Source organism: Aegilops tauschii, chromosome 4 (genome assembly GCF_002575655.3).
Source record: "Aegilops tauschii subsp. strangulata cultivar AL8/78 chromosome 4, Aet v6.0, whole genome shotgun sequence".
NCBI classification, from domain to species: Eukaryota; Viridiplantae; Streptophyta; class Magnoliopsida; order Poales; family Poaceae; genus Aegilops; species Aegilops tauschii.
In genome coordinates this window covers 118,015,832-118,042,311 of record NC_053038.3, presented here as the reverse complement: position 1 = coordinate 118,042,311, position 26,480 = coordinate 118,015,832, and the positions used below count along the sequence as shown (strand labels likewise).

The 26,480-nt window shown below is 44.5% G+C and overlaps 1 protein-coding gene and 1 long non-coding RNA gene across 2 annotated transcripts; one reads left to right on the top strand and one right to left on the bottom strand.

Moving 5' to 3' along the window:
• The first annotated feature begins 9,440 nt into the window (after nt 1-9,440).
• On the top strand, nt 9,441-12,639 carry LOC120962807 (uncharacterized). Its single transcript, XR_005753781.2, has 2 exons — nt 9,441-9,932; nt 10,009-12,639. It is a non-coding gene; the product is annotated as an uncharacterized lncRNA (long non-coding RNA).
• A 7,835-nt stretch (nt 12,640-20,474) lies between these two features.
• On the bottom strand, nt 20,475-22,701 carry LOC109779747 (uncharacterized). Its single transcript, XM_020338371.4, has 6 exons — nt 22,448-22,701; nt 22,153-22,261; nt 21,954-22,039; nt 21,656-21,820; nt 21,110-21,214; nt 20,475-20,902 (listed from the first exon to the last, which is right to left on the bottom strand). Exons 1-6 carry the CDS (start codon nt 22,565-22,567, stop codon nt 20,741-20,743), a joined length of 747 nt encoding a protein of 248 aa, XP_020193960.1. The 5' UTR covers nt 22,568-22,701; the 3' UTR covers nt 20,475-20,740.
• Nucleotides 22,702-26,480: the final 3,779 nt, after the last annotated feature.

The following is a 26,480-nucleotide window of genomic DNA, read 5'->3' as shown; positions in this document are numbered from 1 at the left end:
TCTCATACATGGATCCCATCTTAGATTTCATGGCCTCAAGCCATTTTGTGGAGTCTGGGCTCATCATCGCTTCCTCATAATTCATAGGTTCGTCATGGTCAAGTAACATGACTTCCAGAACAGGATTACCGTACCACTCTGGTGCGGATATTACTCTGGTTGACCTACGAGGTTTAGTAGTAACTTGATCCGAAGTTTCATGATCATCATCATTAGCTTCCTCGCTGATTGGTGTAGGAATCACTGGAACTGATTTCTGTGATGTACTACTTTCCAATTCTGGAGCAGGTACAATTACCTCATCAAGTTCTACTTTCCTCCCACTCACTTCTTTCGAGAGAAACTCCTTCTCTAGAAAGGATCCATTCTTAGCAACGAATATCTTGCCTTCGGATCTATGATAGAAGGTGTACCCAACAGTTTCCTTTGGGTATCCTATGAAGACACATTTCTCCGATCTGGGTTCGACCTTATCAGGTTGAAGCTTTTTCACATAAGCATCGCAGCCCCAAACTTTAAGAAACGACAACTTGGGTTTCTTGCCAAACCACAGTTCATATGGCGTCGTCTCAACGGATTTAGATGGTGCCCTATTTAACGTGAATGCAGCTGTCTCTAAAGCATAACCCCAAAACTATAGCGGTAAATCAGTAAGAGACATCATAGATCACACCATATCTAATAAAGTACGATTCGATGTTCAGACACACCATTACGCTGAGGTGTTCCAGGTGGCGTGAGTTGCGAAACTATTCCACATTGTTTCAAATGAAGACCAAACTCATAACTCAAATATTCACCTCCACGATCAGATCGCAGAAATTTTATTTTCTTGTTACGATGATTTTCCACTTCACTCTGAAATTCTTTGAATTTTTCAAATGTTTCAGACTTATGTTTCATCAAGTAGATATACCCATATCTGCTCAAATCATCTGTGAAGGTCAGAAAATAACGGTACCCGTCGCGAGCCTCAACACTCATCGGACCGCATACATCAGTATGTATTATTTCCAACAAGTCAGTTGCTCGCTCCATTGTTCCGGAGAACGGAGTCTTAGTCATCTTGCCCATCTGCATGGAGTTTCTTCATGCGCTTTACACCAATATGACCTAAACGACAGTGCCACAAATAAGTTGCACCATCATTATTAACCTTGCATCTTTTGGCTTCAATATACTATCAAGATTCAACAAAAATAGACCACTCATCAAGGGTGCATGACCATAAAAGATATTACTCATATAAATAGAACAACCATTATTCTCTGATTTAAATGAATAATCGTCTCGCATCAAACAAGATCCAGATATAATGTTCATGCTTAACGCTGGCACCAAGTAACAATTATTCAGGTCTAAAACTAATCCCGACGGTAGATGTAGAGGTAGCGTGCTGACCGCGATCACATCGACTTTGGAACCATTTCCCACGCGCATCGTCACCTCGTCCTTAGCCAATCTTCGTTTAATCCGTTGCCCATGTTTCGAGTTGCAAATATGAGCAACAGAACCAGTATCAAATACCCAGGCGCTACTACGAGCATTAGTAAGGTACACATCAATAACATGTATATCAAATATACCTTTCACTTTGCCATCCTTCTTATCCGCCAAATACTTGGAGCAATTCTGCTTCCAGTGACCAGTCCCTTTGCAGTAGAAGCACTCAGTCTCAGGCTTAGGTCCAGACTTGGGCTTCTTCACTTGAGCAGCAACTTGCTTCCGTTCTTGTTGAATTTCCCCTTCTTCCCTTTGCCCTTCTTCTTGAAACTAGTGGTCTTGTAAACCATCAACACTTGATGCTCCTTCTTAATTTCTACCTCCGCAGCCTTTAGCATCGCGAAGAGCTCCGGAATTGTCTTATCCATCCCTTGCATATTATAGTTCATCACGAAGCTTTCGTAGCTTGGTGGCAGTGATTGAAGAACTCTGTCAATGACACTATCATCAGGAAGATTAATTCCCAATTGAGTCAAGTGGTTGTGGTACCCAGACATTCTGAATATATGTTCACTGACAGAACTATTCTCCTCCATCTTGCAGCTATAGAACTTATTGGAGACTTCATATCTCTCAATTCGGGCATTTGCTTAAAATATTAACTTCAACTCCTGGAACATCTCATATGCTCCATGACGTTCAAAACGTCGTTGAAGTCCCGATGCTAAGCTGTAAAGCATGACACACTGAACTATCGAGTAGTCATCAGCTTTGCTCTGCCAGACGTTCATAACGTCCGAAGATGCTCCTGCAGCGGGTCTTGCACCAAGCGGTGCTTCCAGGACGTAATTCTTCTGTGCAGCAATGAGGATAATCCTCAAGTTATGGACCCAGTCCTTGTAGTTGCTACCATCATCTTTCAACTTAGCTTTCTCTAGGAACGCATTAAAATTCAAGGGAACGGCAGCACGGGCCATTGATCTACAACAATATAGACATGCAAAATACTATCAGGCACTAAGTCCATGATAAATTAAAGTTCAATTAATCATATTACTTAAGAACTCCTACTTAGATAGACATCCCTCTAGTCATCTAAATGATCACGTGATCCATATCAACTAAACCATGTCCGACCATCACGTGGGATGGAGTAGCTTTCAATGGTGAACATCACTATGTTGATCATATCTACTATATGATTCACGTTCGACCTTTCGGTCTCAGTGTTCCGAAGCCATATCTGCATATACTAGGCTAGTCAAGTTTAACCCGAGTATTATGCGTGTGCAAAACTGGCTTGCACCCGTTGTATGTGAACGTAGAGCTTATCACACCCGATCATCACGTGGTGTCTCGGCACGACGAACTGTAGCGACGGTGCATACTCAGGGAGAACACTTGTACCTTGAAATTTAGTGAGGGATCATCTTATAATGCTACCGCCGTACTAAGCAAAATAAGATGCATAAAGGATAAACAGCACATGCAATCCAAATAAGTGATATGATATGGCCATCATCATCTTGTGCCTTTGATCTCCATCTCCAAAGCACCGTCATGATCACCATCATCACCGGCTTGACACCTTGATCTCCATTGTAGCATCATTGTCGTCTCGCCCACTATTGCTTCTACGACTATCGCTACCGCTTAGTGATAAAGTAAAGCAATTACATGGCGATTGCATTTCATACAATAAAGCGACAACCATATGGCTCCTGCCAGTTGCCGATAACTGTTACAAAACATGATCATCTCATACAACAATTTATATATCATCACGTCTTGACCATATCACATCACAACAAGCGCTGCAAAAACAAGTTAGACGTCCTTTACTTTGTTGTTGCAAGTTTTACGTGGCTGCTACGGGCTTCTAGCATGAACCGTTCTTACCTACGCATCAAAACCACAACAATTTTTCGTCAAGTGTGCTGTTTTAACCTTCAACAAGGACCGGGCGTAGTTAAACTTGATTCAACTAAATTTGGAGAAACAGACACCCGCTAGCCACCTGTGTGCGAAGCACGTCGGTAGAACCAGTCTCATGAACGCGGTCATGTAATGTCGGTCCGGGCCGCTTCATCCAACAATACCGCCGAATCAAAGTAAGACGTTGCTGGTAAGCAGTATGACTATTATCACCCACAACTCATTGTGTTCTACTTGTGCATATAACATCTACGCATAGACGTGGCTCTGATGCCACTGTTGGGGAACACAGTATTTCAAAAGATTTACCTACGATCACACAAGATCTATCTAGGAGATGCATAGCAACGAGCAGGGAGAGTGTGTCCACGTACCCTTGTAGACCGAAAGCGGAAGCGTTTAGTAACGCGGTTGATGTACTCGAATGTCTTCGCGATCCAACCGATCCAAGCACCGAACGTACGGCACCTCCGCGTTCAGCACATGTTCAGACGTCTCTCGAGCTCTTAATCCAGTTGAGGCCGAGGGAGAGTTCCGTCAGCACGACGGTATGGTGACGGTGATGATGATGTTACCGGCGTAGGGCTTCGCCTAAGCACTACGACGATATGACCGAGGTGTGTAACTATGGAGGGGGCACCGCACACGGCTAAGAGAAGACTTGGTGTGCCTTTGGGGTGCCCCCCTCCCACGTATATAAAGGGGGAGGAGAGGTGGCCGGCCCAAGGGGGGGCGCGCCAGGTGTGGGGAGTCCTACTAGGACTCCCTAGTCCAAGTAGGATTCCCCTCTCCTTTTTCCTTTTTCGGAATAGCAAAGAGGGAAATAGAGGAGGAGTAGGAGAGGGAAAGGGGGGGCACTGCCCCCACCCCTTGTCCAATTCAAATTGGCAAGCGGGGGCGCGCGCCGCCTCCCTGGCCGGCCCTCTCTCCTCCACTAAGGCCCATGTGTGGCCCATTAACTTCCCGGGGGGTTCCGGTAACCCCCGGTACTCCGAAACTCATCTGAAACGACCCGAACCATTCCGGTGTCCGAATGTAACCTTCCAATATATTAATCTTTACCTAACAAACATTTCGAGACTCCTCGTCATGTCCGTAATCTCATCCGGGATTCCGAACAAACTTCGGTCATCAAATCACATAACTCATAATACAAATCGTCATCGTAATGTTAAGCGTGCGGACCCTACGGGTTCGAGAACTATGTAGACATGACTGAGACACATCTCCGGTCAATAACCAATAGCGGAACCTGGATGCTCATATTGGCTCCTACATATTCTATGGAGATCTTTATCGGTCAAACCGCATAACAACATATGTTGTTCCCTTTGTCATCGGTATGCTACTTGCCCGAGATTCGGTCGTCGGTATCATCATACCTAGTTCAATCTCGTTACCGGCAAGTCTCTTTACTCGTTCCGTAATGCATCATCCCGTAACTAACTCATTAGTCACATTGCTTGCAAGGCTCATAGTGATGTGCATTACCGAGAGGGACCAGAGATACCTCTCCGATACACGAAGTGACAAATCCTAATATCGATCTATGCCAACTCAACAAACACCTTCGGAGACACCTGTAGAGCATCTTTATAATCACCCAGTTACGTTGTGACGTTTGATAGCACACAAGGTGTTCCTCGGTATTCGGGAGTTGCATAATCTCATAGTTTGAGGAATATGTATAAGTCATGAAGATAGCAATAGCAGAAAAACTAAACGATTATTATGCTAAGCTAAAGGATGGGTCTTGTCCATCACATCATTCTCTAATGATGTGATCCCGTTCATCAAATGACAACACGTGTCTATGGCTAGAAAACTTAACCATCTTTGATTAACGAGCTAGTCAAGTAGAGGCATACTAGGGACACTCTGTTTGTCTATGTATCCACACATGTACTAAGTTTCCGGTTAATACAATTCTAGCATGAATAATAAACATTTATCATGATATAAGGAAATATAAATAACAACTTTATTATTGCCTCTAGGGCATATTTTCTTCAGATGAGACCTCCTAATCGGCGCCTTCCGCGACTGTTAAGGGTTCTCGCGCTCACGCACAAGCAAATATGGGCAGGCCCATCAGGCGCGCCAGCGAACGCTCACCGAGGGCACACCTATTTTGTTAGGTCCATGGTTGACCAGTCAACTATTCACTTTTAGGGAAAAACGCAAAAAAATCCAAAAATGGCAAAAAAGGAAATAAAGTTCATGGATTTAAAAAAATTCGCAATTTCGAAAAGGTTCATGAATTCAAACAAACTTCGCAATTTGGAAAAAAATACAACTTAGAAAAACGAGGATTTGGAAAAAGTTCATCGATTTTGATTTTTTTTCATGAATTTTGAAAAGGTTTGCAGATTGGAAAACAAATCATTGATTTGGAAACAAGTTCACGCATTTAAAATAGTTTGTGGATTTTGGAAAAAAATCACACATTTGCATAAAGTAGACCAATTTTGAAAACAAAATCACTAGCTTAAAAGAACGTAAATTTGGAAAAGGTTTGTGAATTTGAATGTATTAATGCATTTGAAAAATCATGGGATTGAAAGTTCACAAATTTTAGAAAATCATGATGTCTGAGAAAAGGTTAATGAATTTGAAGAAAGTTTTTGAATTTGAAGAAAGTTAACATGTATTAAAAAAGAAAACAAAAAGGAAAAGGAAAGAAGAAAAATGCCAGAAAAAAAACGCACAACAGGTCCTAAATGGGTCGGTGTTCCGTTGTATTTTGTGCAAAATTTTGACCATAAGTCCGTAAATTTAACTAACAAAATGTTCATGCATGTCACCAAAAAATATTTTATTAAAAACTACTCCCTCCGTTCCTAAATACTTGTCTTTCTAGGCATTTCAAATGACTATCACATACGGATGTATGTAGACATATTTTAGAGTGTAGATTCACTCATTTTACTCCGTATGTAGTCACTTGTTGAAATGCCTAGAAAGACAAGTATTTAGGAACGGAGGGAGTATGTTCAAATACGAATCCAACGATATATTTTTGTTAACATGCATTAACATTTTATTAGTTAAATATTTGATCAAAATTTGACAGAAATTACAAAGGGGACCAATAAACCAGAACGAAGGTAGTACACGGTAACTAGTGCTTAAGGTGTGGAATAGGACCTTAGTATGTAGATGCCGATTGTGTATTCATTTCGTGGTAATATAAAATATATTTGGATAAAGTACATTGATTTTGAAAAAAATTGTAAATTTGGAAAATGTTTGTGAATGTGAATGTATTCATGCATTTGAAAAAAGTTCAATTTTAAAAAAATCACGATGTCTGAGAAAAAGGTTAGTGAATTTGAATCACGAATTTGAAGGAAGTTTTTGAATTTGAAAAAACTTTACGCGTACAAAAAAGGAAAACGAACAAGAATGAAAAAGAAAAAAGAAAGAAAGAAAATCTCCAGAAGAAAACAACTACAGGTCCTCCAATGGGCCGGTCTGCCTGCATCGGCCGCCCGGTTAGTGATATACACTGTAACTGGCGCCTAAGGCGCGGAATAGGATCTGGGTGTGTAGATGCCGATTGTGTATTCATTTCGTGGTAATGTAAAATTCACCCGCCTTCGAAAAAATAAACAAGCAGATTCCTATAACACAAAATGAAACGCCGTTTACGGGGTCGGAGCGCCGTTAAGCGGCGGGGGAAGGAGGCGCATACTGCTATAGCGAGGGGGGTGCGCGGCACGATATGGATACATACATTTATGGCAGCGCCGCGCGGCGGGCATGGCATGGCATGGCGTGGACTGTTGGTGTATGGCATGGCATGGCGTGGATGCAGTCATGTCGAGTGGAGTGGAGTCGAGTCGAGTCGAGTAACACACGGACACACAGCCCTCGACCGACGCCAGCCGTCGCTTTCGACCGTAGTGTTACTACTCCAGCGTGCGCGTCAGGCCCAGCCAGTGACCGCATTCAACCTACCTACTCATTGATTACACATGCATGCATGTATGGCCTCGTCCCTACCAACCTGCATGCTGCGTGCGTAGCCACTGGCGCCGTTGGGTCCCGTCCCGTCCCGAGCGGGAGCGGAGCGGGGACCTTTGTTCGTTTGCGTTTTCTGACTTTCTCTCTCGCTGCATCTGCATGCTTTGACATTTGCCGCGACCAACGGATTCCACGCCAAGCCAACGAGGATGACGCCGATGGAGCTCCATCCATCTTTGCTTTGCTTGCGCAGGGAGTGGATGGAGTTTGACTCGCGGTGCGTACGCCGGCCATCGCCTCACCTGCATATCATATCTACTGCCATAATGCGAGTACAACTGGACAACGGTGCATGCATGCAGTGGCGGAGCGTGAACCAAATGTAAGGAGGGGCCAAAACGAGTGTATGCCATAGAAAAGGCTAGGGTGATCAGACATGCCGGAGGATTCGTAGAGCGATTAGTAGAAATATAATCAAACTGTGTAAAAAAATTCTCCAGCAAGGGGTGGCCAAGGCCCGGTATTGTCCCCACTAAGCTCCGCCACTGCATGCATGCGCAACCACCCCGCGTGTAGGTACGTCATCGATCGGGTCAGTTTTTTGTTGAACGTGATCATCGGTCGCTGCCTTCTCTTTTCAACGGTGCAAGCAAAAGCACCGGATGCCAGGCCCCGACCAACGAGATGTTTTTTTTTCAAAGCAGACCAATGAGAGGTTTTTTTTTTTAGAAATTCTCGCCACATTATTCATCAATAAGAATGTTCATAGGTACACATGATGGATCATGTAGAGAGCCCAACCAGATATGTCTACCTAAGCCTAAGTTGCAGTCAAATTTCGCGAAATTATGAGCTTCGCAATTGTGATTCCTACGCTCATGAACAAAAGAACATGAAGTAAAGCTATTGCTACGATCTATTATTTTTCATGTATTACTGCTGAGTGAGGACCTCCTGTCCCAAAATTTATATCGTTCACCACTCCTAGACAATCCGATGCCACCTTCAGCCTTTGAGCATTCAGATCCTCCGCTAGTGCCAGCGCTTCCCTGCATGCAGAAGTTTCCAGTATTGTCGGATCAGTGATACCTCGAACCACCACAGCCGAAGATCCTAAGTACACCCCCGTGTGGTCTCGGCAGATAGCCGCCACTGCACCACCGTGCCGATTACGAGCTAATGCCCTGGCCCCATCCACGTTCATCTTCATTGCCCCCTCCGGCGGAGGTAACCAGCGTTGTGATAACAGGGGCTTGCATCGTCTCTGGCTTTGCGAGCTGACCCGGTTCATTGATGTATGTGCTCACAAAAGATGAGGTCTGTTGTGGTGACTGAAGTATAACTTTGTGTTATTGCCCGTCCCCTTGCATACGATATAGACCAAAGAGTCACCACCATTGTTGTGAACGTACTGTGATCAAGATTCACGTTCAAATCAAACAGCCAATTCCTCGCTCTTGGTTCCACATGCTCTGCCATTTTTGACACTAACACCTACGAGAGGTTGTTGCCTTTTGCTTCCTCCTGGCTCTGTACCAACAAAATTTCGAGTCACCCAACTCTCGGCCTTTCTCGCCTATCCTTTCTTCTTTACTTTTTTTTTAAAAAAATCTTCTTTACATCGGCCTTTGTCATGTACGTTTACACTCGAGAGCCCAGTTGGTCCAGCCTCTTTTTTTCTTAAAGTATGCCAATGATATATCATATTTTTATAGAAGGCAGAAAATTATATAAAAAACCCTAACGAGGTGCGAACAGCCCAGTTGGTCTAGCCTCTCAAAAGGGCCTTGGAGGATACGCGGGCCTCATACGCGTACACTGATCTTTTTATTCGGGATTCGTACACTGACCTCGAAAACAGTAAACAGCAGCAGGCAGTACACGATGGCAGTACGCCATGTGAACGCAGACCATTTACTTATTACTGTAATCACTGATGTAAAGACTGTTGCCAGCAGCGCGGTCGTGTAGCAGCTAGTCTCTACTCCTAATGTTTTAGTTGGTAGTCTCCGTTCCGGATTTATTTTCGTCCCCATCATTTTCGTATGGGTTTTTTTCGCTGGTTTTTTTTCGTCCTCCCCCGCACTAAGAAAACCTACGCTCGATCCCCTCGACGCACGCTCCTCTCGATCCACCCCTCCCGCTGGGGCCTCTCTCTCTTTCCCTCCTCCCCCGCTCCACCGCCGCCGGCCCATCTCCCGCCCCGCCGCTGCCGCCCCATCTCCCACCCCGCCGCCGCCGCCCCATATCCCGCTCTGCCACCGCCCCTACTGCTCCACCGAACCGACCTCTTCTTCGAGCGTGAGCCGCTCCTCTCCCTGACACCCTCGTACGCACTAGGGTTTCGTGCGCCGCCGCCGCCGGTCCTCTCCAACACCGCGACGGGCTTCACGGCCTACTTCGGCCTCAGGCCTTAATGCTCCCTCTGCTTCTGCGTCGACCGGCTTTTCAGCGAGGAGGACGTACATCAGGCAGCGGGTGACGCGCGGTGACTGCGCAAATTCCTCTGCGGCGGAGATCTCCAGGATGGGTGCTTGTCTTCTCGGAAGAAGGAGATGATGAAGGATGCAGAGAAGGAAGGCAACGTGGTGTGTTCTTGCTGCAAAGTTCTCGTTCATATTTTTCTTGCTGCAAAGTTCTCGTACATATTTTTCTTCTTGGTAGGAAGGCAACGTGGTGTGTTCTTGATGATGATCGAAGAAGATCGTGCTGGCTGTTGTTCAAGGGACGATAGCCAAAGAAGAAGAAGATGATTGCTATGCTCTGCTGGATCAGGATTCTGGAAGACCACGAAGAGGAATAAGACAAGCAGGCACATGTGTACCGTCACGAGCAGCAAAACGAAGAGTAAACCCAAGAATATCAAGGGGGGTTATGTTGGCTGCCGTGGAGGACGAGATGCAAGGGTGCTCGGGCAGCGGCTGCAGCAGCGTGATAGATCAAGTGAGCTAGGTTGTGCCATCTCTGGTCCTCTCTCTTCAAACGGTCGACACCGGGTGCTTACGATCGACGTGACGGCGACGGTGCAAGAGCATGGCGTAGCTGGTCTGAGAGTGGCGATGGACTCACTGCCCGCTGCTACTATATCATCCAAAGTAGTGGCAGGGCGCAGCGGCACGAACGGCTCAGCCTCTGCCTTGTTCATCCCATTACCACGGAGGCGCTTTAATTACTGACACATCTGTTCTTATTATGCTACTGCAGGCGATTTCTCAGCTTTCAACTCGTTCTATTTTACTCGTCATACATGGGGAGAGTTTATACAATGTTAGATGAAGAGTTGGCGGTGCCACGGTGCCAAGGTTTGCTTCTCAAAACTGATAAGATCACATGATGCTTTTATATGCTTATTATTAAATCACAGGCAAATAACCCACTTCAACCTGCGTGATAATTATGCAGTAAACAGAGCTTTTGTGTAAATAAACTACCCAACTTTGTCAAGTGAGTTAATAGAGCAAGTCTTTAATTTGTAATTAGCTGTTGCTCAGATTTGAACTAGCGCTTCATACAGAACAATTTTGAGAGCAACTCCCCGCAAAAAAAAATACATCAACTATAATTGTTGGAATCCTGAAGGTAGTTCCATCGAAGTTTGTGAGTATATTTGCAAACCTCTGTCTACCTATGAATACTATTATCGAGATAGTTTAAACCATGTTGTTGGCCTGCTACAATGCTCAATGGTTTACCCTTGCTCGGATCAATTCTGGTGTGTTTGTAGTGGGAATGTGGGATGATGTATGAAGAGATAAAGAAAATTATGCTCGCGGAATATGAGTATGTAGTAACAGTTCTCTGTTATGGTTCGCGACAATTGTTCTGGTACATCTCATTGGTAGTTTATATGTAATGCAATGCCGTTTTATAATTATCATGCTAAAAAATAATGTTACATTAGACATTTCAACATAAATGAGTTGGACAACTGAGCCCACAATATATAACTATGTATATTGGGACACAACGTTTTGCCTCTGTGTCCAGATGAGCCGGTCATTCGTCAGTTGGAATCCGCACCAAAGAGTTTCTGTGGTGTTGGTGTTCACCAGTAGTCGAGTACATCGAGTATAGAACACCCGTGTATGCTGCAGGTGGTTACGGCGTACAGCGGAACTAACAGAACTATTTTGAATCTCGGTGGCTCTGTATCAGGGTCTTCCTGTACTGATGGTTGAAAGATTTCCATGTGGTATGTGACATGGTACAGATTTTTCGTTTCCTCGTAACTGTGATCAGATAATCATGGATGACGAAAGGCAAACGGATTCCTTGCCTTCCAATTTATCAGTCTTCAGTTACGCTCACGTACCGAGTGAATAGATTGCAATGTTCTGTACTTCTTATTTCTAATTGATTTCATTCTCTAATGGTTGCATTAACTTGCCAAATATTTCATCTGGCGGATGCATGGGAGGGGATATGCATCTGCGGCTGTGCGTCTATGGTGGCAGTGGAACAGTCCTCACTGTAAGTGATCTTAGATAGGGATGAGGTTAGCAACGAGGGCGAAAGATGATGAGGCTCCAGCATCTACTTTGTGAAGTTCTTCTAATTTCGAATGTTATAGACAGCTAGAAAGGCAGCCCATTGTACAAGTTGTCTATATCGATATCTAGAGATGATATGGAGAGCCGCTATAGATAGATACTATCTAGACTATTGTACTTTCCCTTATTGCTGCAGGTCGAAGGCGTCGTGGTGGCGCATTGGAGCTGGAGGAGGCGGCGGGCCAGCGCTGTTTGTGCTCAAGACGTACGAGATGGTGGACAGCCCATCGACGGAAGCAGCGGTCTGGTGGAGTGACGCGTTGGACACGACCTTCGTGGTCTGGTGCTCGCTGGAGTTTGCATCTTCAAGCACATAAATTTCTCCAGTTTCATCCATGAGCTCCCCCACCCCCTCTCTTACTGAATCCCTACGCACCCCAAGCAATCTCGGTCAAGTTTGTGCGGATTTGGGGTTTAAGATCTGTGCATGTGCGGGGAATTTATTAGGAGTTGGGCTGGGTTTTATTTGTCAGATTTACTGAAGAATTTGCCATTAGATTTTGATCTTGGGTGGGGGCGAGGGTCCTCAAATGTCTACACTGTTGTGGTGAAATGCTACTCCATTTTTACTAAAAATCATTTAGGATGCTGATTTTCTTAGTTGGTCTTGATTGCAGTTAAGTGCCAAAAATCAGGACTCGGTATGGTGCCAAAATATGTTCATAATTTTGTGCGCTGGGCTGGTGGGATGCTATGTGAATCACTACATTCTTACTCCTTTGGTTCGCCGGAGGTTCGGATTGCATTGACAAGGGCCTGATTTTGTTCTCATGGTTTGCTAGGTTTAGGTTGAAGTTTTATATTCATGATTGATCCGGATGTTTGGGGTGAAACTTGGTTCAGCTGCTATTGAGATTACGTGTTGTGTTTATATTTGACCGTGTCTAAAATATTACGTTTTTTGTGTGCAATGGAGTCCTTATGTTTGGATTAAAATGTTTTAGCTGCATTCTAAACCTAATATCTTGATTCAGAAATGTCCGTTTACTAAAAGAATTAACTGTTCGTTAAGTTCTCTGAAAATTAAGTCAAGATTTAGCTGGTATTTTAACAAAGCCAAAGTTTCCACTGTTATGCTTTGCTGAAGTAAAGGCATCATTAAAAAATTGTAATTGTAGATGTTGGCCAATTTAACTCTAACCCGACACATCTGTATGAACAGAACACCTGAGATAACCTTACATCTGTTTTCCTTTACTAAATAAAGGCATATGCAGATATGTCCGAGTATTTCAAGATTTCAGCTGCTTTTGATAGGTCTTCCATTCAGAAGAATCAAATGGTTTGTTAATGCAAGGAGCCACTGTCCATGTGTCGATGGGTTTATATGTGCCTCTCTTTCAACTAGAGAGGAACTAATTATGTGTTCATGGCTAAACGTTCTGAAAATTTCTGCAAATTGTTTAGGTTTGAACAGAGATTCAAAATACATTTATGCAAGCTTCCATGTTTTTCAGAGATTTGTTTTAGTAAGCATGACCTTGGCTACCAACCATAGATTGGTTCGAAATTGAAACCACTTGGGTTGAGAACCATTTTTTCCTTTGAAAATAGACTACAAGCCATAGTGCCAATTCTTAAAAGAATGAGCCCAACAAAGAAGAATGGACTGGGCACATGCAGGTCAATAAAAAATGTGCACAGTAGTCTACTAATTAGACAACAACTCAATCCTGCAGAGCCTACCAAGGAAACAAATACTACTGCGTTACACCAAGAGCCTACTTAATGCATACTAATTTTTTCACAGCTTCTCATCTGTTCGATTCACTATTTCGCAGATATTGCAACTACTGCTAGCCGGAGAGAGCTTCTTGATTATGGAACACATTATATTTTTGTAGTAAGGAGAAAAGTCAGTTGCAACAAATAATCATTTGATTTTCTGTTAGTTAACAAGTGAGCTCAGATGTTTTGTTCCATCTTAAGTGGTTGAAAACTTGGAAAGCATTTCCTTTATATATGAGTAACTCTTGTTCTATGCCTTCTCCATCAATATTAACCTTTTTCAGAATATATGTCATGTTTCTAGGCAAAATATTCATTGTCGAAGGCCTCTTCCCGAACAATAAAACTTCGAGTTCTTAGTAGGAGCTAGAGATCTTGTTCACCTCCCCATTTGATCATTCTCTTTATTTGAAACATGGTATGTAGTTGCTTGGGTAGTAAACATGATTTATGGTACAAATTGTCATGCAATGAGCTTCCTCCTAGATGAGGTGGTGAACATGGACCGGGATTGCAGAGATAGTTGGTGAAGAAAGAAATGTTAAGTGGTTTATTTAATAAAAAAGAGTAAACTCAGATGTGCATGAGAAATCAATAGGTATACGCTAACTTGATTAAAGTCGAACAACCAAACTAATGTATGCCCTGTTGTAACGCATGAGCAATTTTATTTTCCAAGTGAAATATTGCTGCTAATTATATATATTGCTTGTGCAGGATGTTTTCATTTTAGAAAGATTTTTTTAATTATACTTGCTGAAGTGCCGTGCAAATGAAGCTAAATATAACTGAAATTTTAAGCGCATCAAATGGATCTTTTTTTTAGTTCTCATCAAATGGATCTTAATTTGTAACATATAATCATTTGAATCATTTCTCTCTGTATACATCGCTGAGTTACATTGAAAGTGAAGTCGATTTCAATTATTTTCGATTGTTGCAGGCTATCTTTTCTATACATAGGAAATTTGATATGGATATAGGTGCAATCAGAAAAAATCTATACCTATATAAATAAATAAAAAGCCCGTGGCAACGCACGGGCATTCTATTAGAATGGTAGTTAATCTGTTACTATTTTCCTTTGTGTTTACTTTGAATGCACTAATAGTGCTCTCTTCAGTTTTATGATCAGCTAGAGTTTACTACAAGGTATTCAAAATGGTGCATCTCAAAAATATGGCACCATTATGTAAGCACCCTTTCTTCCTTGCGCTCTTAACTGCATGCACCATAAATATGGAATGTGCAAGAGGAGCAATCATCATCTAATATTAGAAAATTAGCTATCTTTCCGTTGCATGGTAATAATGCTCTATTGTTTGTATTGCCTAATTCTTTGTTTCCAAAAGGATATATTCTAGAGAAGAGGCAAATTGACTCACCATGCTTGGTACCAATATTCTGAAGGTTGATCCACTTTGTTTATTTCCGTATTCTGCAAGATAAGGCATAGGATAGTGGATTCTCATGTAGGGGTGCCTCAGTTGTCCCCTTACTAACAATTGATAATAACTCGATACCATCAACGTCTCTGCCGGCGTGAGATAAATCTTGCACATGGTACGTATGACCTATTCCTTCGTCTGTCTCTAATTAGTTTTACATACGAAGTATTCACAGTAACATTCTAAATACACTGCCAACTAGATATGTGGTTCTACAAGATTGCATCTTTGGCCTGTCTGGTTGCAATGATCTGTTGGGGAACGTAGTAATTTCAAAAAAAATCTACGCACACGCAAGATCATGGTGATGCATAGCAACGAGAGGGGAGAGTGTTGTCTACATACCCTTGTAGACCGAAAGCGGAAGCGTTAACACAACGCGGTTGATGTAGTCGTATGTCTTCACGATCCGACCGATCAAGTACCGAACGCACGGCACCTCCGAGTTCAGCACAAGTTCAGCTCGATGACGTCCCTCGAACTCCGATCCAGCCGAGTGTTGAGGGAGAGTTTCGTCAGCACGACGGCGTGGTGACGATGATGATGTTCTACCGACGCAGGGCTTCGCCTAAGCTCCGCAACGATATTATCGAGGTGTAATATGGTGGAGGGGGCACCGCACACGGCTAAAAGATCATAGATCAATTGTGTGTAGAGAGGTGCCCCCTGCCCCCGTATATAAAGGAGCAAGGGGGAGGCCGGCAGCCAAGGGAGGTAGAGGCGCGCCAGGAGGAGTCCTACTCCTACCGGGAGTAGGACTCCCCCCTTTCCATGTTGGACTAGGAGTGGAAGGGGGAAGAGGTGGAGGGGAGGAAGGAAGGGGGGGCGCCGCCCCCCTCTCCTTGTCCTATTCGGACTGGGGGGAAGGGGGGCGCGGCCCTGCCCTAGCCTCCTCTCCTCTCTTCCACCTAGGCCCAATAAGGCCCATTAAGTTACCGGGGGGTTCCGGTAACCTCCCGGTACTCCGGAAAAATCCCGATTTCACCCGGAACACTTCCGATGTCCAAACATAGGCTTCCAATATATCAATCTTTATGTCTCGACCATTTCGAGACTCCTCGTCATGTTCGTGATCACATCCGGGACTCCGAACAACCTTCGGTACATCAAAACATATAAACTCATAATATAACTGTCATCGTAACGTTAAGCGTGCGGACCCTACGGGTTCGAGAACTATGTAGACATGACCGAGACACCTCTCCGGTCAATAACCAATAGCGGAACCTGGATGCTCATATTGGCTCCCACATATTCTACGAAGATCTTTATCGGTCAGACCGCATAACAACATACGTTGTTCCCTTTGTCATCGGTATGTTACTTGCCCGAGATTCGATCGTCGGTATCTCAATACCTAGTTCAATCTCGTTACCGGAAAGTCTCTTTACTCGTTCCGTAATACATCATCCCGCAACTAACTCATTAGTTACAATGCTTGCAAGGCTTATAGTGATGTGCATTACTGAGTGGGCCTAGAGATACCTCTCCGACAATCAGAGTGACAAATCCTAATCTCAAAATACGCCAACCCAACAAGTACCTTTGGAGACACCTGTAGAGCACCTTTATAATCACCCAGTTACGTTGTGACGTTTGGTAGCACACAAAGTGTTCCTCCGGTAAACGGGAGTTGCATAATCTCATAGTCATAGAAACATGTATAAGTCATGAAGAAAGCAATAGCAACATACTAAACGATCGAGTGCTAAGCTAACGGAATGGGTCAAGTCAATCACATCATTCTCCTAATGATGTGATCCCGTTAATCAAATGACAACTCATGTCTATGGCTAGGAAACATAACCATCTTTGATCAACGAGCTAGTTAAGTAGAGGCATACTAGTGACACTCTGTTTGTCTATGTATTCACACATGTATTATGTTTCCGGTTAATACAATTCTAGCATGAATAATAAACATTTATCATGATATAAGGAAATAAATAATAACTTTATTATTGCCTCTAGGGCATATTTCCTTCATGATCGACATATGATACTACGGGTCTGGGCCTGATGGATGAAGCTCGACCTTTGGCAAGGCCAACTCGAAACCTAGCCCAGCCTGAGGTATGCCCAGACGTAGGATATACCAAACATGTGTAGAATAAGTGATTTCTCTTCCGCGGGTGGCTGCTAGGCCTCTTGGTATTTGTGTGTTTATCACTTGGTAACTATCGCCCACCTTCAGGTTATGACTAATTCAAATTTATGTTGGTTGCATTAACAAAAGGGAAGTGACTACCATTTTGAGTCTGGTCGATGACGTGACCTTTGTTTGCTTATTCCATTCTTAATTCATTTTTGAAGCCGAGCTTGTTGCCTCTTGAAAATAAGACGGGTCGCTACTTTTCATCTAATTTGGTGAGAAGATCAATCTTACATGATTATTGATTTCAAAACATGTCGTTGCTGAGCTTTACCCATAATTTAATAAATCATATAGCACTAATCGTCATTATATTGTTGATTTGTCAGAGGTTGAATGGCTATTCTGTTTCGTCTAGAAGCTTTGTTGCCTTGATAGTTTCATCCGTTTGCATCATTTTTGTTATGACACTAATCAATGAACTCTTAACTGTTTGTGTGGAAAAGAGGACTTCAGGGCCTGCTAAGCACGACGGGAGGACTGCAATTGATAGAAACAAGAGACAACATGGTTGGTTAGCTTGAACCAGAGCTTGCTTGAAGCATATGCACATCCGGGTGTGATGTGGATTGAGTAAGCACATAAAGTTGTGATGCTAATGCATACCAAGTCGAGAGCCATATCACTTGGTTGCCGTGCTAGGAATATGCTATGCATACGTCATTCATGTAATGATCTTCTATTTATGTTTCTTACGCCATTAATCTTAGGCTAAAGTGTAGTTTATTAGAGCAGTATTTGAATGAAACAAATACCGAGACAGAATGTGGAAGGTACAAATGAGTTCTCTTGCGTTTTCTCGAAAATGTGGAAGGTTTGAAGATTTTTTATATAATTCTTTGAGAACAGAGAAGTAACCCATGTTATTTTCGAAATGGAGTTTTCAGAATTTGATTGCAACTATATGTTTTTTGACACATGTTAAGTGCATTGTTATATTTTGGTAACACACAGGCTCAATTTTGTACTTGTGTGCATTCCACTTAAATTCACATATGTTGATTTTTTGGAAATACACACGTTGATTGAGATGTGCGTGCACGTGTACCCTTACTAACGATGCGCTGGAAGGAGCGGCATGACTTGGAACGGAAGAAGTTCAGGGAGTTGTCGGAGACTCAATATGGTTCATTATTGATACATCAAAGATTTTAAAGAGTACTATATTATGTACCAAATATACTGTTACACATATGAAGAATCATGACACTATTTAAAAGAATACTATATTAATTTATATTTTTGAATCATGACACTATTTAAAAGAACACTATATTAATTTGTATTTTTCAGTGTTGAGGAAATCGTTAACTCGTAGTCTGTTGAGTTACGGTTGTCTGGGCGAAATAATTTTCCTACTTTAGAAAATATGGCAAATAGCGTTTCATTAGAGATGACTTTGTAGCAAATTGCATGAATGAGCTATTCATATTTTTTTCATCAAGTCATAATTTTTTTTGTTTAGGTTAGAAGGGTAAATACGTTGTTTATGGACATCATATTTTTGTTTCATGGTAATGCATGACATTTCAACTCTATGTTACAATGTGGTAATAGATCAGGAGACATCAGATTACATTTCTTGGCTCCGGGGGTGCATGCCTCCTCCCTCTTGATGGCGGCGGTGGATCGACACGAACACGGGGTGTGAAGGAGAGTGGGCGCCATGGCAAAGGTGAGGTGGGAGTCATCCGGTTTTAAAGTAGAGGGCTCCAGTGATGATGGATTGTTGGTTGTAGTGATTTGATATTTTAATGACTATTCATATCAATGATTATGCTTGGCCCCATGAGAAACACACAAAGAAGAAACGATTGTGAGATAGGGAGGGGAATAGAAAGATAACGAGGAGATGCATTTATCTACCACATCACAAGCATGCAATATCATCACATGTCAATTGTCTATGACTCCCATATCATATAAATAGAAATCCAATATTTTTGTTTCTTGTGAAGTTGGTTCACTTTATTCCCTTCCTGTTAGAGTTGATGCTTGAGATCTAGGGCCTAAACAATTTGTGACCATAGACTGCTCAGAGTTGTCCTATTTGATCTTCAAGTGCAACCCTTCCTTTGTTCTATTGCATCTGTGAGCCATATTAGCATACATTTCTAATCAACAATGGACTACCGGATTTACTTCATGTCAGTTGTTACTATCTCTTAGAAATTCTTTATGCATTCATCATATAAGCAATTAAATTCACTATCAGCGAACTTCACTGCAAGTTTGCTGCACAATTTTTATTTCATAGATACACGTGAGATTATTATTTTTCTTTATGTTTGTTGAATACATGAATAATTCATTTGAGAACAGAGACAAAACATGACAAGAAAGGGGAAGAACTAACCTACATGGAGCTTGGTCAAGGTCGCCGCTCATGTTTGATGGCATTGTTTCTGGTTCCACCGACGTTGTCGATGCCTGTTACCTATGGCCCCGTTGCTGCTTTCCTCGGTCGGGCGTGGTCCACCAGCCACTGCGTGCAGACAATAGAATTTAGGCCAGCAATTGTCGCTGATTTACGCTACAGATCGACCCATAGACGGGGAAAGGAAGCGATGGCTGGTGGGGAGAGGAGCCGGGGGACGTGTTGTGGCGGGACAAGAGGCGCAGTGGCAGGGAGAGAAGGTGAAGACTACGCCATGTGAGTTGCTGAAGATGTGCCTTATGCGGTGGGGATAAGGGATGTGTGATGTGCTTGTGTGGTGAGAGGCGAGGAGTGGCTTTTCCCTTTTGTGGGAGGCTGTTCATATTTGTCTATTCTATTTTTATATTCAAGATACATACAATTATTTATCATCATTATAATCGAGATAATAAATATATTATTTATTCTAGTAATGTGTTGAGTTATTTTGTTTTTGATTTTAATATGCTCTCATGGAATGGTAAAAAATTGGTTCATCCAATTTACAAGTTGAGTACTCTATGTTTGCACGTTCTTACATTTTCATGTGAAGTCTTCATGCTAACTGTATGAAGTACTCATGCAGGATGGTTACAAGTCAACAAAGATTTCTTTTACCATAATTGCTCAAGTACTGTGTGAAGGAAGCTGAAGACAATATTCCTGATATTTTAGGAGATGCAAGTGAAGTGGAATAATGAAAATACATTGCATCAAGTACATTTTTCGATTGTTGCTGTAATTTTTCCTATACATGTGAAATTAGAAATGCATTATGCTTATATATGCAATCAGAAAAAAATTTAAAAGGCCCGTGGCAACGCACGGGCATCGTATTAGTGTGCGTAGTACTGCAGCCGAGATCGATCCATGTATGAAACGACAAAGACCGACAATCATAGTACAGCTAGTAGTGTCATATATTTATCATCAAATAAGCTTACTACTCCAGTGATTAAGTAGCACTGCAAATTAAGGAGTGCTAGTAGTGTAGATTGCTAGCTGGCATACTAGTACAAATCAAGCACAAACACTTTCCTGGATGGAGCGCCCGTGCCTGATCTATGAGGGAAGGTGCTACTAGTGGCACAAAGTGAAATATTCAGTGGCACCCATTCTTCTTCCTTGTCAGCAAGTCAACCAAGGTGATCCTGGGTGGAGCGCCCGTGCCCGATCTCTTCCTGATCGTCGTCGTCTTCCACAGCCTGTCCCCGCCGTACTCTCTCACGGTGCTGCTCCTCGTCTCAGATGCCACATTGTAGAACTGCAGGCATACGAATGAAGTTCTTATTTTTGATTGATTGATACAGGTAGGCTAACCTTCAAAATCGTTCGACGCTACGTAGTACACTGCCGCGCAGGAGGCTGCGTACTATGCACATTATGAAGTGGCGATCAAGCAAAGTATCCTTCATGATGGACAGGTCAAGTCTTAAATTTTACACGGCTTTCGTCAGATGTTTTTAGTTACCTCGCACACGCCGTGTAGGAGCAGCCTCTGGAACGGGTCCTGGACATCCAGCGCAAGCAAGTCCTTGTCGCCCCTCGTGTCTTGGATGAAGGCCCTCACTCGTTCCTGCAAAATTGAATCCGAGACACTTTAATGTTAACTAGTATACTAAACAACCTCCCTGAAAAAAAAACCCTACACTAAACAACCATGGAATCAACACTGACACCGAAATATGCACATGGCTTCCAGTTGGATAACTACTACTCCCTCCGTCCCCAAAATAAGTGACTCAACTTTATATTAACTTTGTAAGGTTACAAAGTTAGTATAAATTGAGTCACTTATTTTGGGACGGAGGGAGTATAATTTACTCCAATTGGGTAACTAATGCAGTTACTTTGGGTAACATTGCTGAAAGATTTCAGAGTTTTCAAAGGACACTAGCTACATGTGTTGTACTATCTTCCTAAGCATGTTCGCACACAGAGCTGAAAATGCACTGTACGTACTATATATTTGGTTGGGAAAACAGAAAACATAGGAGACACAAGACGGTACACATACTTCGTACATCCGAAGCAGGTCAGGCAGGAAGTTCCTCTTGATAACTTCTCTTGTCTGGCGATCAATACGGTGCCAAGCGTTCAGCGCAATCTCCTCGTCTTCGTCCAAACGACTGTTCTTCCGATCCGCGCATGATTGTCTCATGTGAAATTGCAACAAGTTTGCCTAACACCATTAAAATTTGTCAACTGTAAATGACCCATGAAGATAAGACACACCTCTTAGTATAATTTATCTCTACACGCATGCATTTGGGCCTGGTGTATGTACTGTATTCTACTAGTATACGGTGGCATACCTGAACATCCATGTCGATGGTCCTAAAGACATCCCATGCAGCAGCAGAACTTGTCATGCAGAATGCAGACAGGGGCAGCTCCTCACCTACATAACATGTGGATGCGCATGATCGATTAGAACATACATAGTACTACAACTGAGCTGTGAGGTCCGCTATGGACCAGAATTTATATTTGTTTGACTGACTGATCGATTACCCCACGGTGGCGGAGCGAAGAGGCCTTTGATCTCGTCGGCGCCAAGACGGGGGACCAGCTCCAGCAGCAGGCGGTCGTTGAGCCACCGGCACGATCTCCTGTTGCTAACCTGCACATGTTATATACGGTGCGTTTTGGCATTTGTTAATTAGCAGCAGATTCCTGATACACACGAATTAATCAACTGCAACTGTATGTAATACCACATGAGTAATAACTCCATCGAATTGGCAATTTTGCTCCAATTACGTTCACGCGCCATCGAGTTTTGACATTGTTAACAAGCCATGTGTACCTTGGTGGCGCCAATGTCGTCTTCCAGGGCCTGGATCTTGCTTTCGATCATCGTCTGTCCAGTGAAGGGGGAAGAGCCGAACTGCTCCCTCTCCCTCCGCAGCAGGCCCGCAGTCACCATGGATCCTTGGCACGAACTGTCGCTCTCTCTCGCGCTCTTTTTTCCGGCGAGAAGGAAGGGCTTCGGTGGCCGGAGACGGAGACGGCGGGACAGAGCGGGCGCAGCCAGTAGTGTGGTGCGACCGGGCCCTTATATGCGCACGTTTGGTTTGGTAGATTGAGGGCCACGGAACCGGCACGAAAGCCTACAAGGAGACGTTGATTGAGGACCACGGAAACGGCGCGGATACGTACTGGGCCGCCTATGAATTCATAACAAATCCGAGCCTGTCTCACCAGTAGTCCTGGCCATGGGCAGCCCGGCCCGAACGGCCCGGCCCGAAAAAGCCTGACCCGGCCCAGCCCGACACCGCTCCCGGGCCGGGCTCGGGCCTAGATTTTGAGCCCGAAGACCGGGCCGGGCCGAGCCCGGGCCCATCGTTTTCGCGTTTTTCTGAAGGACGGGCCGGGACGGCCCGAAGCCGGACGGGCTTTTACGTGTTCGGGCTGGGCTCGGGCCCAAAAAACAGGCCCGACGGCCGGGCCGGGCTCAGGCCTGGGTTTTTTGCGTCGGGCTTGGCTAGGCCCGGCCCGAAGCCCGGCCCGGCCCGAGGTATGGCCAGGTATACTCACGAGAGAAGAAGGATGATACCCCTCATCAATCAAAAATAAAAAAAACAGAGAAGGATGATATAACGAAGAAAAATCATGGTGGGCCTTCTTTACGGCAAATCCTTTTTCCTAGTGTAATGCGCGGAATAGTGAGCAAATGCGCACGCCCACATGCACCTAAGCCTGGCCCGGTTAGGAAGTGACAGCGGCGAGGAGAGGGTGTACTAACAGCGCGAAGATGGAGGTGGGGCAAAGCATTAGGACTGAGCCGCCGTTGACGAGACGATCAACCATGAGAAGGCCGGGGTAGAACAGCGGCGAAATTGGTGACTAGCCGCGGCGACGCATGTTGAGGGCGTGGACGTGATGGGGATGGATGCGGGTGTCGGTCACCGACATCAGAGAAGGATGATTAGAGGGGAGGACATGACATTTGTGGACCGTCAAAGGCTGACGCGATGGCAGGGAGGGACGATAAGGTGGAAGGAAGCGACGCTGACCACCGCTGGTGGGAGCAAGTGGTTCGGCCACTGCTAGTAGGCGGGTCATCGAGGTGTTGAAGGAAGGAAGAAGGGAAGGAGGGCGGTGAGGTGGGTAGGAAGAAGAGGCAACATGGATAAAGAAGGGGAGGAAGAAGAGGACAATGGCGAGATCAGCTGGCCCGAGGCATGGGTGCTTCCTCCTATACAGAGTAACTCATTAACACCTACGACTATCTCGTCATCAAGGCTCGCAAACACTTCTTTTAATCGTTGCTTGCTAAAACTTTCATTGTCTAGTGACGGGACTATGCAAAAGAAAGTATGCATAGAGTTTGTTGTGACTTACGCTCAAGTACTATGTATCAATATGCTGTCTCTTTCGAGCTCTTGAGGTCATTAATTGTTCATTACCACATACACACACTCTTCAAGTGAAAGTCAAATAATATTCTCTATAGTGTTACCATTGTGAACGTTAATAAACTCATAGTCGAAATCCGAGCTGAAACTTTAGTGGATCGTTCATTGGTCAGCGGAGTCCTTAGCATAACACCAAGAGAGGTGACGAAATCACATTTATGCACCTAAACGCACATATAGTGACAAGGCCATGACATGAGCAAGAAGTTGAAGCGCCATGTAAAGATGCAAAACAGATTTTGACATAATCTCGATCACCTTTCCACTAGATTTCTCTAGACAACTTATTGAGTCTAACAAAATTAACACTATGGGGTTGAGTATCGCTAATATCATCTGAGGGGTCCTAACCCCGGGGTACGTGACTTAAGGGAGCCCGGCCTCGACCTTGACCAGGGCCCACCAGGCCCAAGGTGTATCGAGAAACCCTAAGAAGGCGAAGGCAATGAGCGTGTTCCCCAAGATATAGGGGGGAGGCCAAACTAATCTGACCTACCCCTAGACCCATGTACGTAAAATTCATGGCAGTTCCGTCCTACGCCTATCTACAGCTAATTATGCTTGGCCCGAACGGTACGATCGTCGTATGGGGAAGCACGGAGAAGGCCTGCAAGGCCGAAGTGACGAACGTGGAGCTCGCTGAGGCCGCCCTGGCCTCCGCCGAGCTCGCCAAGAGAAGAAAGCGGATAGGGCCATTAGAGGCCGAGCTCCCCCAGAAACCGAGGCCTGGGCATGTCTTCCAGTCGCCCAGACAGACCAAAAAGTTCCAGGTTCACCCAGAAGATCCTGACAAAATAGTGATTATCGGCGGAGACCTCTCAGAGAGCCAGGAGGCAGAGCTCCTCGCTTTTCTTCGAGCCAGCTGGAACATATTTGCATGGAAGCCCACCGACATGCCAGGAGTGCCAGCGTAGAAGGCCGAACACTGCCTGAACGTCCACAAGGATGCGAGGCCAGTAAAATAGGCCATACGACGCTTCGCCACAGAAAAGTGAATGGCAATAGGACAAGAGATAGTGCGCCTACTCGTGGCTAAATTCATAAGGGAGGTCGCGCCCCCGGAGTGGCTGGCCAACCCAGTGATGGCACTAAAGAAGAAGAGCACGTGGCGCATGTGTGTGGACTACAACAGCCTCAATAAAGCATGACCCAAAGACCCGTTCCCTCTACCCAAGATCGACTAGATAATCGACTCCATGGCGGGGTGCGAACGCTTATGTTTCCTGGATGCGTACTCCGGATACCACCAAATACAAATGAAGGAGTCCGACCAGGAGATGGCCTCCTTCATCACGCCATATGGACCCTTCTGCTACATCACGATGCCTTCGGCCTAAAAACGCGGGGGCTATGTACCAGCTGACGGTGCAGAAGTGTTTCAACAAATAGATCGGAGTAGATGTGAAGGTCTAGATCAACAACATCATAATAAAATCCAAGCAATGATCAAGCCTCCTCACCGACCTCCAGCAGCAACCTCCGCAATTTCAGCATGAAGTTAAACCCCCACAAATGTTTCTTCGGGGCCCTTGTTGGGTAATTGCTGGGATTCATTGTGTCCCAGGGAGGGATAGAGGCAAAACCGGAGAATATACAAGCAATAGTGGAACTCGAGCCCCCGGAGACAGTATGTGGCGTACAGAAGCTCGCAGGATGCGTGGCGGCGTTGAATAGATTCATCTCACGGTTAGGTGAGAAGGCTTTGCCCCTATATCACCTTCTCAAAAAGGGCGACAATTTCTAATGGAGCGACGAGGCCAAGCAGACATTCATCGACCTCAACACACTACTACAATCAAACCCACTCGTAATCTCCCCGGCCCAATCAGAGCCCATGTTGTTGTACATCAGAGTAACCACCTAAGTGGTCAGCATTGTCATTGCTGTGGAATGAGAGGAGGCTGAAAAGTGCACCGTGTGCAACACCAAGTGTACTACGTGAGCGAGGTACTAACGCCTTGCAATACAAGGTATTCACATGACCAGAAGACAACATATGGAGTTTCATAGCCGCAAGGAAGCTGTGGGACTACTTTCAAGACCACCCAATAACGGTGGTCAACCATGCACCACTCTCCGATATCATCAACAACAAGGACGCCACGGGACACGTGGCAAAATGGGCGATCGAACTTCTGCCGTTCGAGCTCTCCTACAAGCCGTGCACGGAAATCAAATCTGGCCATCGCCGACTTTCTGGTGGAATGGACAGAGGCCTAGCAGGTCCCCAAGAACATCGACCTCGAGTACTAGACTATGTACGTCGATGGGTCGATTACCGTACAAGGACTAGGGGCCAGAGTGGTCCTCGTCTCTCCCAGAGGCAACAAAATGAACTACGTCCTCCAACTCCATTTTTGGGACTCCAACAACGTAGCAGAATATGAAGCCCTTCTGCACGGGCTTCGGATTGCGGCCTCC

Excerpts from the sequence above, each read along its gene's own strand:
- LOC109779747 (XM_020338371.4), bottom strand. The coding sequence starts at position 22,567 with ATGGTGACTGCGGGCCTGCTGCGGAGGGAGAGGGAGCAGTTCGGCTCT. Across the intron at positions 22,040-22,152 it reads CTTCGCTCCGCCACCGTGGG|GTGAGGAGCTGCCCCTGTCT; the intron begins GTAATCGATCAG and ends CATGTTATGTAG. Across the intron at positions 20,903-21,109 it reads TCCTACACGGCGTGTGCGAG|TTCTACAATGTGGCATCTGA; the intron begins GTAACTAAAAAC and ends GTATGCCTGCAG.